This window comes from Paracoccidioides brasiliensis, assembly GCF_000150735.1.
Source record: "Paracoccidioides brasiliensis Pb18 unplaced genomic scaffold supercont2.9, whole genome shotgun sequence".
Lineage (NCBI taxonomy): Eukaryota > Fungi > Ascomycota > Eurotiomycetes > Onygenales > Ajellomycetaceae > Paracoccidioides > Paracoccidioides brasiliensis.
In genome coordinates, this window is record NW_011371366.1 from 843225 (window position 1) to 856583 (window position 13359).

The 13359-nt window shown below is 46.4% G+C and overlaps 3 protein-coding genes across 3 annotated transcripts; 1 reads left to right on the top strand and 2 right to left on the bottom strand.

Moving 5' to 3' along the window:
• Positions 1-327: 327 nt before the first annotated feature.
• Positions 328-2126, bottom strand: PADG_06813 (3',5'-cyclic-nucleotide phosphodiesterase PDE1; the record flags this gene model as incomplete). The annotated part of the gene is made up of 3 exons (XM_010763943.1): positions 328-1174; positions 1246-1943; positions 2037-2126. The coding sequence occupies 3 exons, from the start codon at positions 2124-2126 to the stop codon at positions 328-330; spliced, it is 1635 nt and encodes a 544-aa protein (XP_010762245.1).
• A 3007-nt stretch (positions 2127-5133) lies between these two features.
• On the bottom strand, positions 5134-6861 carry PADG_06814 (protein SSH4; the record flags this gene model as incomplete). The annotated part of the gene is made up of 4 exons (XM_010763798.1): positions 5134-5930; positions 5997-6302; positions 6429-6731; positions 6804-6861. 4 exons carry the CDS (start codon positions 6859-6861, stop codon positions 5134-5136), a joined length of 1464 nt encoding a protein of 487 aa, XP_010762100.1.
• Positions 6862-11253: 4392 nt separating this feature from the next.
• On the top strand, positions 11254-12975 carry PADG_06815 (uncharacterized protein; the record flags this gene model as incomplete). Its single annotated transcript, XM_010763799.1, has 3 exons — positions 11254-11389; positions 11509-11785; positions 11868-12975. 3 exons carry the CDS (start codon positions 11254-11256, stop codon positions 12973-12975), a joined length of 1521 nt encoding a protein of 506 aa, XP_010762101.1.
• Between the last annotated feature and the right edge of the window lie 384 nt (positions 12976-13359).

Sequence of the window (13359 nt, forward strand, 5' to 3'; positions counted from 1 at the left end):
GATTAAAAAAGAAGAGCATATGAGCATCATCAGAATCCGCCCTCGGTAAAAATGAAACTACGACCCCACACCAAAGATTATATCCCCGCGGGAAAAGAAGAAATTTCCAAATGGTTTCGTATCTTCAGCGTAAAACCAGAAAGCAACACAGAGACCGGAAAATACTCCGCACCAATTTCATAATACATAAACCGGGAGGAACCAACAGGGTTAAAATAAGCAGAGAAGAAATGAACACATCCCTGGATATCAAATCAACCCATCCAAAGTCCAATTTTCGCAAGTATAACAAACCGATAAGACAACGTGAAAAAAGAAAATCCCAAATCAAACAAAAAAAGCCTCCCCAGACATCGGAGCAAAAAATTCACATCCCAACCCTGCATCCTCATTATACGCCCGTAGCTCTTCCAATATCTGCTGTCGCGGATGAGTTCCATCAGTCAACGAATCCTTGACATGGATAATATAAACTCCAAGACCAGATAGGGGTTTCTGCACCGACCAACTCGACCTTCTGCATTTCACGGACTCGCCCACTGAGCTTGTCTCCGGCGTAACCCTATCATCATCCATAGGAGACCCGGATGGCGGCGGTGTGGTGGATTGTCCGTGGGCCGTCTTGTGTGCTGTTAGGGGCAGCGGCTGATCACCGGAACTGGATTGTCGAGTCCTCCTTCTCGAGCATGAGGTGGGGGAACTCGTTCGTCGTCGACCTTGAGAGAAGGGGTTGACGGTTTTAGGGCTGCTGGGGTCATCATCGGGGACCACAACGGAGCCCGGCCGCTTGCGCTTCCGCGCCACGACGGTTTCGTAATTGGATTTTGTTGCCTCTATGACTCTGCTGGCTAGCGCCTCGAGCTCTGCGATGAGGTGGCGCGGGCACAAGTGACCGTATAGATAGTTGTCATCGATGGAGTCCGGAAACGAGCATTCGACAAAGATAGCCCGAAGTGTTCCGTTGGCGAGCTTGGGAGCGGCGATATCCCATACCTTACCATTGCGGGGTTCGAGGGATAGGCTGTCTGGTTCGATGTCGCCAAATACGATGATTTCGGTACCGGAGTAGTCGTCGCGGAGGAAGTAGGCGGAGCTTTCGACGGTAGCTAGGGTCATATCTTTGCCGTTGGAGTTACCACTGCTGAGAACTTGATGGGTTGGGGTATATGATCGCCTTTAAAACGGGATGGTTTAGCATATGATTTCGCGTTACGAGACAGAAAACGCAGTGATTAGGGAACTTACGTGAGGTCTTGCGTGTCTATCGATACTCTCCTGGAAGGAAGCAATACAGGGTCTGTAGTGAATATCGTACTCTCAGCTCGATGGTGTTTGCCAGTTTCCGGATGATACCGTTGCCTGCAACGACCGTGACTGACGCTCAAACACTTGGTAACTATCCCTTCACAAGCCCGGACATAGCCACGGCCGTCTCCACGGCCCAGCCGTGGGTTTCCCCCGTCAACGAGTCGCTGGTAAGTGACCAGGCCAGCACCGCCATCCTCATCCGACAGGTTTGGCCAGGTAATATCATTGAAAATGTGATTCTTGATAGCAGCAATGGTGGACGGGAGGGCACCGACTATTTTGGGATTCGATTGGGCCTCCACTAGCGGGGTATTCATGGCTAGGCCGGCGATATGGTCCAGATGCGGATGTGTGATGAAAATGGACGAAATGATTTCGCGAAATATATAGGCTGCATTGGCTCCGGCGGTAAGGCTGGGAAGTCTGAGACCCGCAAAAGGCCCATCTATAATGCGCATTTTAACATCTGTTGATCCTTCAACTTTGACGGAATCGGAGGTCTCGAGCACTCGGATTATGCCCCCCAGCAGAGTGCCTGCATCTATGGCGATAACGGAGCCCGCAGACCAGTTCGTAGCGGTCGAACGAACTAACAACCCTGTGATTATGTCTTCTCGCGGTCCGCCTGTAGCACCCTGTAAATACATATACAATCAGTATTAATTCGCAAATGCCCATCCAACCAACGAAGAATAAAAGTAACAGCAGAGTAAACATAGAAAACCTACCAGAACAATGACATGAAACGCGCCTTTCTGCCTGTCCTCCACACTCCTTGACCGTCTCGTCCTCCGTCCCCGACCGCCATCACGATGCATTGCACGGGATTGGCTTTTCCTACAAGAACCGCGAACTTCGGGGAATCATACAAACATTTAAAGTCCCTCTCCTCCAAAATGCAAATTGCAGAGCCCCCACCTATCACTGCCACCAGAGAGACCGAGAGAGATAATCAGGCTGCACAACGGCGTAAAAATAAAACTCTTCCCTGAAAGTAGCCTTCGAGGAGGTATCTGAATGCTTTCCAAGGGGCTAACAAGACCCCCCTCCTTCCCCCCTCCCAAATATCCTACTTTTCACGTTTTCGCGGGAGGAGGATTTCTAAGATCTTCTTCCAATGTAAACGTTGTCACCGGTGATATTCACCTCACTTCCTCCCGTCCAACCCTTCAGAGACGATATCGACAAGATGTGATGGGATGCAGGGTGCGAGAACAAGTGTGTTGCCGTCGCTCGCCACACCTCTCGCAGACCATGTAGTTATCCTTGCCAGCTTTGGTGCAAGCAAGGATATTATAAAGACGAGAGGGGAAATGCGCGGGGGCTATTCGTTGCTTCTGTTCCTTTTATATATATTCCCCGCCGACTCGCGATGTTGACGACGAGGGCTCAGAATTGGAACGAACGGGCAGACCGTAAGGGAGTTCGCCGTCTTCGTCTCGTCTCGTCTCGTATCGTTTGGTCGGGCCCGTCGTCTGGTACTCCGGGATTTAGTTTAACTAATAACCTAGTTATTCAAAAGTTTAGGGCTATGTTTCTCCGACTTCCGCACAGATCTTGCCAATCGCAGTTTATCTAGTTATTTCCTGCGGTGCGGAATATTTCGCGGTGAGATTGCTTTGTTATATATATGCATGAAATGAAACTTGTTCGATACCTCCCAAGGCTTGCCGCTCGAGCCCTGGACGTTGATTAGGCCTTGTTCCTAGCAAAGTTCGGATAGCTTTACCTCATGGGGCAAGTTGTAACGGAGTATTCGCGGACAATTCAGCGTTTTGCGTTCAAATTTTGACCATGACGAATTTAATGACTTCTTCTTTACCTCTGATTGGATTGGAGGAATCAACCTTGAAAACATGCGCAATGCCGGGCTTTGAGAGAAATGGGAGACCAGGCGCAGGGACTAAGGAGATTTTATATCCATGGACATCCCCATTATCATTTCTAAAACCAACAGAGGGGGGAAACGCAAGATTTGGAAGACTTGGAATTGATACGTATTTTTTTCTTCCTAGTTGTTGTCTCTGCCACTTGCGCTCGAATTGCAGCTTGCCAACTAACTTTTTGTCCTTGTAAGGCGTAGGCAGGATTGGATCTTGTCGATCTCTGGATATCGCCGTGTAGATTCGCCAAAGTTCAAGTATTAGACTGCGATCGAGGCCTTTTATCCACGCTTCCTTTCTGCTTGACTAGTTGATGACACGCTTAATAAAAATCCCTCCTGCAGAGGCGGGTAAGAGAGAGCAAAAATGCGCGAAGCAGAAGATCCAATCATCGGTTGGAACATAACTATCCCGGGCTATTATTAACGAGTGTAGCTCTTCTGTCCACTCGCATTTTTTTTTTGCCCATCAGGCTTGCCATGCTGCCAGGCGACTAGGTTCCAAAAGCCCTAAGAAAAATGGAATCCCACAGAGCTGGCCGAGATGTATTTATTTCGTATTAACTAACTAGTGGCTAGAGGCTTCGATTTGCCTTTTTTGCAGTTACATACTGTCCTTCCTGTATGTAGATAACGCACCAGCCTAGTTACATGGATAAGTAGCTATTAACTTAAGGAGAGACTGCATGCGCACATGAATGAGAATATTGGAAGTGATCACTACGCAATAGCTAAGCGTCGGCGATGGGGTTGGTTGCATGTGTCGGTGGAGATAAGGGCCGCTACTGGCTGGGCCCTGTTAGGCTGAATTCAAACAAACCGCATAAACTACGTATTCGTTTCTCTTCTTAGAAATAAGCACTTCCGGGTGGTTGATCGTTGGGTTCTGGAAGGTTGGAAGGTTGAGGGGTATTTTTGTGATGATGCGCCCGCTAGGGATGCGATGCGGGATATGTAGGGATGGGATTATACGACGATGCGATGGATGTAAGCAACGTGGATAGAGGGTATAATTTGGGAGGGAATTAATGTAATGGATGCTTTCATTGGGGAAACGGGCCGGAGATACCCTTTTCTTGTGCCAACGTAGGGATGCGAGAGAGGACGAATATATCACATTTCTACATTTACAAACATGACCATCTGGGCCCTTGACGGCTCGTTTCAATGTGTGTACAAAATCTCCTTGTTGATCAAACGTGACAAAAAAATGAACGGAACAGAAAATCGAAAGGAGCTGTTGTGGTATATGTATGATGCTACATATAAACGAACAATGCATAAAGTTAAGAGAACTTTGTACAGAATTGACTGGTTTGCGTCCGGCAAAGGAAAAAAAGTTACCATCCACCTGTTAGCCACATACTCTTGGTTTTTGATTCCACCCATCCACCCACCCATCCACCCATCCACCCATCCATATCCATGCCACTCCAAATCCTATATGTAGCTCATGATTTTTCGTAATAAAAAGAATAGAGGGAAACGAACATATTGCAAGAAGCCAAGCGCATTCCTCCCACTTTGATTACTCCTTGGCGATGTTATTTATTAGGAGATGAAACCTCGATCACTCACGTATCCCACGCTGAATTCAACAGAGAGGAAAAGGCTAACGATGAATAGCAAGGAGCTTGGACGATAGGGAAATATAGGCGTATAAGAGGGGTTGTTTGCGGTTGTTCAGCCGGGCCGCCGTCAACTAGCAAAGGAAAAGAAAAAAAAAAACAATCGTCAAACGCCTCCCAAACCGTGATCGCTAAAGTGACAAAAAAGAATAAAGTAGAGAAGGAAAACAGGGCCAATGAAAATGCGTTCGTCCGAAGTATGACGAGGAAAGGGCCGTGAGAATGCTGAGAGGTAAATAAAGATATTGGAGACGGAAGACAGGGAGAGGTAGTTGGCAGAGGTGGTGGGTGTACTTCTTTGGCAGGATATCTTTATCAATGACCCTGCATTGGAACCCCATCATTCCTCATGGCTGCATCGTAACTTGGGATCGGTGGACTTCTGGAGTTGGGTGGAGGAATTGACGGGGTTGGTTGCTCGCCGTGGTCGCTGTGGGGTGGACTATGTAGCGGGCTAGAATATTCCGGAGGTGGAACCACCGCATTCCCATCAGTGGATGGTGGAAGTGTTCCACCATCCTGCTCATGTGCCACATTTGGTAAATTTGGCACACCACTCGACCCTTCCCCAACATCTGACTGAGATGGTATGTGCGCAAGTTGAGCGAGAGAAATGTCCGTGGGCGATTGAGCGGGACCGGGACTCATGGGGTATGTCATCCTGATTGTCCCGCTACGTGTTCGTGATTGTCCCGTCTCGTGCTGCCACCACTGGGTGGGATGGTGGCCTTCACGGCCAGTCTCGAGAAGGATGCTGCCCTGCTCACTTCCGTACGGTGGCGGAGGAGCAAGGGAACCCGTCATCGGTGCGAGACCCCATTTTTTGACATTGGCTTCGATGAAGACGAAACCCATCTGGCCAAAGTTCACATGCACTGTGCAGGGGCCATTGGCTCCGACGGTGGGGAAGAAGTTTTGAGATTTTAGTCCATGGACAGCGTCATCGAGTTTCTTCCCGTTGCGGGTGAAGAAGATGGTCCCGGTGCGCGGGCGATAGCCCACACCAATTACATCCCCTTGAACGTATTCGGGCCCGTAACCGGCAGGGGTAAAAGGTTGATTGTAGCGGCGATGTCCTGTAGATAAGTAGGCGACGGATGTCTTATGAAAGCCTATTAATACGTAGGTGCGTTAGCCAAAAATAAATTTACCATAGTCCCCAGAAACCGAAATCGTACCAGGTAGACGGAATAGAGGGTATGGCTTTGTCGTCATGCCAATGCTAATAAGGCTAGTTTCTGGTTTGTCGTATATCTTAGCTTCCCAATAGTAGACCTCGTTCTGCTTGGGAACGGGCAGGTTGCTTTGGACACTACATTCGGAATCAAAGAACTCGATTTCGGTCCGAGCCTCAACAAAGCAGTTAGCAATCTCGAGTTCCGGTTCAAATTCCCATGCAGAAACACCCTTTTCTTGGATGGCTAAGAATTGCGAAAGTGATATATCGGTTTGCATCGTCTCGGGTGGGTTTGCTTGAATGAAGGCTAGAAATATGGTATCACACGTCAGATTTAAAGGTCCAATTTTCTGAAACGAAAGAGAAAAAGGGAAGACAAGATTGGGAATATAGAGACACCATATCCCCCAAAACAATAGAAAAGAATGCGCACCTTTAGCCCTCAGATATTCCGCCTGCTGTAACTCATCCATCGACTCCAGCGCCTCAGCCTCCTCCTGTGCAAAGGCCTGTTCATCGTCATATTCACCAGGCCTCCCTATCCGGTCGAGAAGAACGCGCCCCTGTTGGGTATATCGGAAAAAGAAAAATATAGCAAGCACAGCGATTGCGACACTAGCGGAGCCGAAGGCAGAGAGAATCCCGATTAAGATACCCTTGCCGGTGGAACCGACATTCCCCCGGAACCCAACCATGACATCTCCGTGGTACCGCGCAGACGGGGCTATGTGGCTGTCTGAAAGTGACTGAGTAGTCGTATGGGTGGGTAGATGGTGTCCAGGGACGTCGAGTGATCAGGCGGTTTAACTGCAGAGAGAGGTGGTGAGTGTAGACTGTGGCAGGATGTCGCCCTCACGACTTGGCATCATTCATTGAAGAGGGACGAGGGGATGCCAATGCCGATCACGTACAGTGCTATTAGTGAAGACAGCAAATATAGTGCTGTCTGGATGACACGGGTAAGGGTACGCCAAACTAATAGGATTCAGATGGTGGAGAGACTGAAGAACAGGATTGAAGAAGAAGAAGAAGAAGAAGAAGAAGAAGAAGAAGCAGAAGGATGGAAGTTGAGGATGGGTTATGAGTTGCTGGTTGCTGGTTGCTGGTTGCTGGTTGCTGGGCTATGCTGGGCTGGAAGCCTCGGTGAGGGGCGAGTCTGACTAAGACCCACAAACGAACTCCTAAAATAACCACTGCTTGAGAGGATAGCGAATTCAATCTCCTTTTGCCTTTTGTTTATTTATTCTGTACGGAAGAGTTCCAGATGCTACCTTTCAGTTTCTCTGTTGTCTTCTGGATTTTTTAGTTAGTAAACAATGCAAAATTGAGTTGTTGCGAATGACCCTGCGAATTCAGAGCAATATACGAAGTGGTTACGGATGACTGGTTGACCGTTATATCCAACAGATAGTTGCTGATTCTGATTCTATTGCTTGTGGATGTTCGAGGTTTACGATCTCAATGCAAGACATCGTCGTTCAGGCATAACTCGGTTGTGTGGATGTTGTTTGAGGTTTGCTGATCCTCCAAAAAGCTGTGCTTATTTACCCCGTTTCAGGTCATTACATTGGTCAAATTACCCCCTTGACTAGATAACCGTCGCAATTCCCATCCCAATCCATATTTCTCCCTACAATTGTTCATACCCTGTGATGTTCACATAACATCTATGTGACTGAATATGTCGCATTATTTTCTTCCTACAGGTTGCTCCTTGGATTGACATCCCAGTGAATGAATAGAATATTCTTTTATGACTCTAAAATTGCAATGATCTCAGAATTATGATCGTCTTCATGAAAGAAGCCTTCACCACTATTTCTACTGTTTACAAAGCATTGCTTATGGCAATGTTCTAGGCCTGTAACAAATATTGTAATGTCACCTTTAGGTTGTGCTTCCAGAATCCCCCCAGATACCAAGTTTGACTTCCCATGCCGTCTTAAAAAAAGAAGAAAAAACAAAAAAAAAGAAAGAAAGAAAAAAGAAAAGAAAAGAAAAAAAAAACCCCGATGGTATGAATGTTTTTTGGCATAATTCCCTCATCGTGGGCTCCATTGCTGTATTGAAGTTTCTCGTCATCATCCAGGAAAAGCAGAAAATGTTTCTATTCAGGCTCCGGGTCTGTGGAACCATGCAAGGTGTAGACTACGCCCATGAGGAACCATCAAAACCATCACTATGAAATTTGATGAAACCAACCTGCGGAGGCTCAGTCTTGGTGTATGGTCCAATTCCACTGAATGAAGGCTACCGATCACATATATTCTGGGAATTAGACCCAGAGAAGCTATGCTTGAAAGTTGAACATATTGACAAACTGCACGGGAACCTTGGGCTCGTCTTTTGTTTTACTTATATTTTATTTTGAAAACATACATTTATCTGATAAGAACCGGATCAGAACCAACGTTCAGCACCTCTTGTATAGCAGGCAAAGTTCTGCAGGCTTTCATGATAAATTGCAACTCATAGGGACTGGATCACTTTTTTGATATCTGCACACCACTAGAGGATATATTTAGTATATGTTAGTTTCTTTTCAACACTCCAACAGAGAGCACCCGTTAAGCTCCAAAAGTTTGACGACAGGGGGGGGGGGAATTTCATTGGTCTAAAGTCGTTCAGACGGAACATGCGGGCCAGTCAGTGCGCCTCTTTTTCGACGCCGTTTTAAGCCCGTTGCCCAACACGTGAAGCAGACTCTGCTCCTCACGTGAAAACGTCGAGATGTTTCCTTGCGAATTTACTTAGTTATAATAACCTCATTAGTGGTAACTTGTTCTCTGCACTTCAGAATGCAAAAATCCAACACCTTCCGCTCCTTTTGAGCATTTCTCTTCTCTGGGTTTCACTTCCCTCCAGCGACACTGTCTCTACTCCTTCCGCACGTCTTGTTCGCACTGCTTCATTTCAATCTCTCCGTTCTAGTCTCCACATCTCTTTACGGTCTTGCTCCATATACGGATAACATGTTTTCCCGATGGACTTGCCACTGGAAGTCCTCCTGGCGCACCAAAGAGTTGTGACGCGACTGACAGATTGGCTCAATTCCAGGTCATAAGCAAGAAATATGCTGATGCCACAATTATTGCCATCAATCGTGTTCAGTGCTTCTAGGATCGGTGAGTCTCATGCATATCAGATCCATGGTGGAATCTGCTGACATCTTTTCTACTAGAGTAGTAACTTGAATCAAAGTCAGAAAGCATGATGAGCAAATAGATAGAAGTTGTGGTGGCGCTGTCTGCTAACTAGTTACTGGGCTACGGAAACTGGCGTTGGTCTGAAAAGGGTAACTATAATAGCAACTGCCTGGCAACCGCCTAGCAACCGCCCTACGGAAATGAGTATATAAGGAGATCCCTTCCCAGACCCCACTTTCGTATATCACTTTAGTATTCGTTGAATTAGCTTACCTAGTTGGCAATCCAAACCCCCGTTCATCTGTGTCTAGATCGAAGCCGCGACAGAAGTGATTAATCAGACTGAATTTCAATTCTTGCAGGCTCAACTACATGAGTAGAAACTTCTGCTGAGAGAGATTTGCCATCAACCCAGACAATAAAGTCAGGAATTGAATTGTCAAATATCTGATAGTTTTAAAGAATCTATCATTCAGTAAATGCTATTGAGAAGTTAAGGAAATATATTACTGCAATATACATCTAGAATGGATTAGACACTGTATATATCTAGAAATAATTATCCACTCATCATTTGTAAATAATACTCTATCTGTGTACAGACTGGACAGTCAATATCAGGTCTACTACAATAGCTCACACGATGCAAAGATTCAATCATCAATGAATGGTCAAGTACTTTGATTGTGTCAAGCTACAACTGGCTGTTTTCATGACAACGCAATTGTAAGCTTTATTGAAACTAATTTCAATGAAACTGTCCAGCAGCTCTCTGATCAATGAGTGTGAATAAAGATATGTTAAAATATGTTCTTCCTGAGACTCTGAAGCAGAATCAGTAGATTTTATTTTGATAGCAATCAGCTTCTGTTACTTCTGATCAGAAGCCGGTCATACTGTAGAGCGTAGAAGACGTGAATTGAAGGGGACCATTTAGTAACAGTCGGCCATAGTGGAAGTGGGTGGCATTGCGGGAGAGAAGACAACGGCTGACCTGCGGACAACATTGATCTACGCATTTATCAGCTCCTCAGCCGATTCTTCTGATTAAGCAATAGTTATATAAGCCAACACAAAATGACTTAACGTGTTTCACGGCGGACACTTGTACCACCACGCTATTTAGTAGGAGAAAATACCTCTAAGACAAACAGCATATTATCATTCTACATTAGCCTAGTGGTTACAAAGTGGCCAAGGTCGCGGTGGAGAATAATCCCCTATTCTTCACAAGAGGCGTAGCATCGGATAAGAGGTTCATTGTGGGTGAATCCGAGCTTGACTGCTGGATAAAAAGAAGGTATTAGGCTATGAGCCAGCATGGGTCTGAAAGTACACTGTTTGTCCGTCACAGAATCTGCTGTGACACGTACCTGCAGAGCACACTATCCCAGGATGAATAGGCGGCTGTACAGCCCGCGACACTATCAGCAGGGAAGCTCAACTTCACCATGAGCGGTACAACCCAGTGACGAGAGTGGAAATTTCACTTTACCTGGAACAATGCAGTTGGAGACCACAGCGGACCTTCAGACTCCAATCAGTTGGCGATGTCGATTAGGATAAACTCTTTGCGAATAACTACTGGTGAAGGGATAAGCTATGGCAGCGGGATAGTATGGATATTGGCACTGGAGAACAAGAACAGATATTCCCCATCATACGGTAACTATAGTTACCAGAGTATATATTTAGTTTCATTTTCAACTGTCCAATAGAGGGCGCCCATTGTGCCCCAAAGTTTGATGACAGGGAATTCATTAGTTTTCCGGAATTCTTGTCTGGAGTGATTGCCGATGGATGATGAATCACTGTCAACGCAAGCAAGCTGCGTGACTTTGACTTAATTGGGAGATTCTGGGGGCCGATCAACCTTAATCGGACTCAAATTTAATGCCGAGCTCGCTATTTAAGAGCAATTTCTAAGAATTGCCAGGGCCCTAAGATTCGCAGAGACCCATTTTTTGAGCGAGTTTACTCCGACTTCATCCATTTCAAACCACTGAACAAAAGCTATAGAATACTGCAGCCCGATAAACGTCCCATTAGGAACAGCGGAAGAAACGGAAAAATAAATAAATAAATAAAGGTAAAAAATAAAATAAATAAAATATGGGGACTTATCCAGCTTTCTCCGGTTCACCTCAGCTCCCAGAGCAGCGGCTTCATGGGACTACCAACCTAAACCCTGCTGGTGGATACAGAATTGAGCTGCAAATCCAGGATGCGACGTTTGACAAATACCCTGGTCAGTATATGCTATTCTGACACCCTTCCCCACAGAAATCACAATAGGCTGTTGTGTATTCCAACAGGGGAGACGCATTTGCCCGAAGTTTTCTAATGCACAACCTGGATAATTCATAGCAAAACAACATGCACAAAGAGTTGCGGCAAAGATCAAGAAAGGAAAAGGGCTTATTTTTCTGATGGGCCAGAAGGCTGCTCTACTTGAGGACTCGGACCAGGAAACTCGATTTCGACAGAGACGCTACTTCTTCTATATGTCTGGCGTCAATGAAGCTGACTGCGACCTCACTTACGATATACAGTCGGACAAGTTGACTCTGTATGTTCCTAACTTTGATTTGGGTCGAGAGATCTGGATGGGCCCTACCCTTGGACCACAGGATGCTTTAAAAAGGTGCGATCTTTTCAAAACCAACCTGCAACGTTATGATTGTGCCAATGCGCCCTGGATTGAACTTAACATTTGGAAACTATAGATATGATATCGATGAAGCCAAATACCAATCTTTCCTTCAGGGAGACATCAAACAATGGGCTAGCTGTTCAGGCCATGGCTCCACAATATACACTCTCCACGACTCCCAAAAGCCGACTGGGGACTTCCCTAACGTGTTTATGGATAGCGAAACGCTCAAACCAGCAATGGATGCATGTCGCGTCATCAAGGATGAGCATGAGATTGAGCAAATGCGGCATGCCAATAGAGTTTCTACGGCTGCCCACATAGCCGTTCTTCAAGGGATATGCAAAATGACCAACGAGGCTCAGATAGAAGGCTCCTTTCTGAATACCTGCGTCTCGCTAGGAGCACATAACCAAGCCTACGGGATAATTGCGGCGTCAGGCGCAAATGCGGCGACTCTTCATTACTCGAAGAACAATGAGCCGCTCAAAGGGCGTCAGTTCGTCTGTCTCGACGCTGGCGCCGAGTGGAACTGTCACGCAAGCGATGTGACCCGCACCTTCCCATTGACTGCTCGATGGCCGGGGACTGAAGCGGAACAAATCTACGCTTTAGTGCAGAATATGCAGGAAAGTTGCATTCTACGCATCAAGGAAGGGGTTCGATACCTGGATCTTCACCATCTAGCGCACGACATCCTCATCCACGGCTTTCTTGCTATTGGTATTTTTAAGGCAGGCACAGCCGATGAGATTAAGAAGTCCGGTGCTTCCAGCCTTTTCTTCCCCCATGGCCTTGGACATCATATTGGCCTTGAAGTGCACGATGTTTCTCCAGATTCTATATTCGCGCAGGATAACGATGGAACGACTGACAGCTGGCTGTTTTCTTCGACATACCTATCACCCTGCACCGCATCATCGCCGACGTTGAAATCGGGGATGGTAGTTACCGTTGAACCAGGTATTTACTTCTCACAGATTGCTCTGGATAATGCGAAACCGGCGCAGCTCAAGCATATCGATATGGATGTGGTGAAAAGATATATGGCGGTTGGTGGTGTGCGGATCGAGGATGACATTCTGGTTACGAAGGACGGTTTCGAAAACTTGACATCGGCACCCAAAGGACAGGCCATGTTGGACTACATTCAACAGGGTAATGGGTCATGCGATATTTAGGCATTTGGGACACACGAAATATGTTTGGTGTCTGTTTAATTGACCAAATTTGTTTTTTTTGGATATTTGGATATTTTTGCTATCAGTTAACACTAAAGACAAATTCATTCATCCATAATATGCCACCATGCGTAGGAGGTGAGAATGGCTGCCTTTTGCCAATACGCGAACTACTCTTGATTTTGTTGGGCGTTGCCGCTGCTCCGCATGTGATCAGGCGTATGATCAGGCGTATTATATAGAACAGCAAGCTCCCCCGCTCCCAATACATACAAGATTTTAAACAAAACCTGATCGACCAAGGCGGCTATCCATATATGCCAAGACCCCAGATGCCAAGAAAGAAAGAAATGGTCATGTGATGCACCCACGTGACGCTGGCCA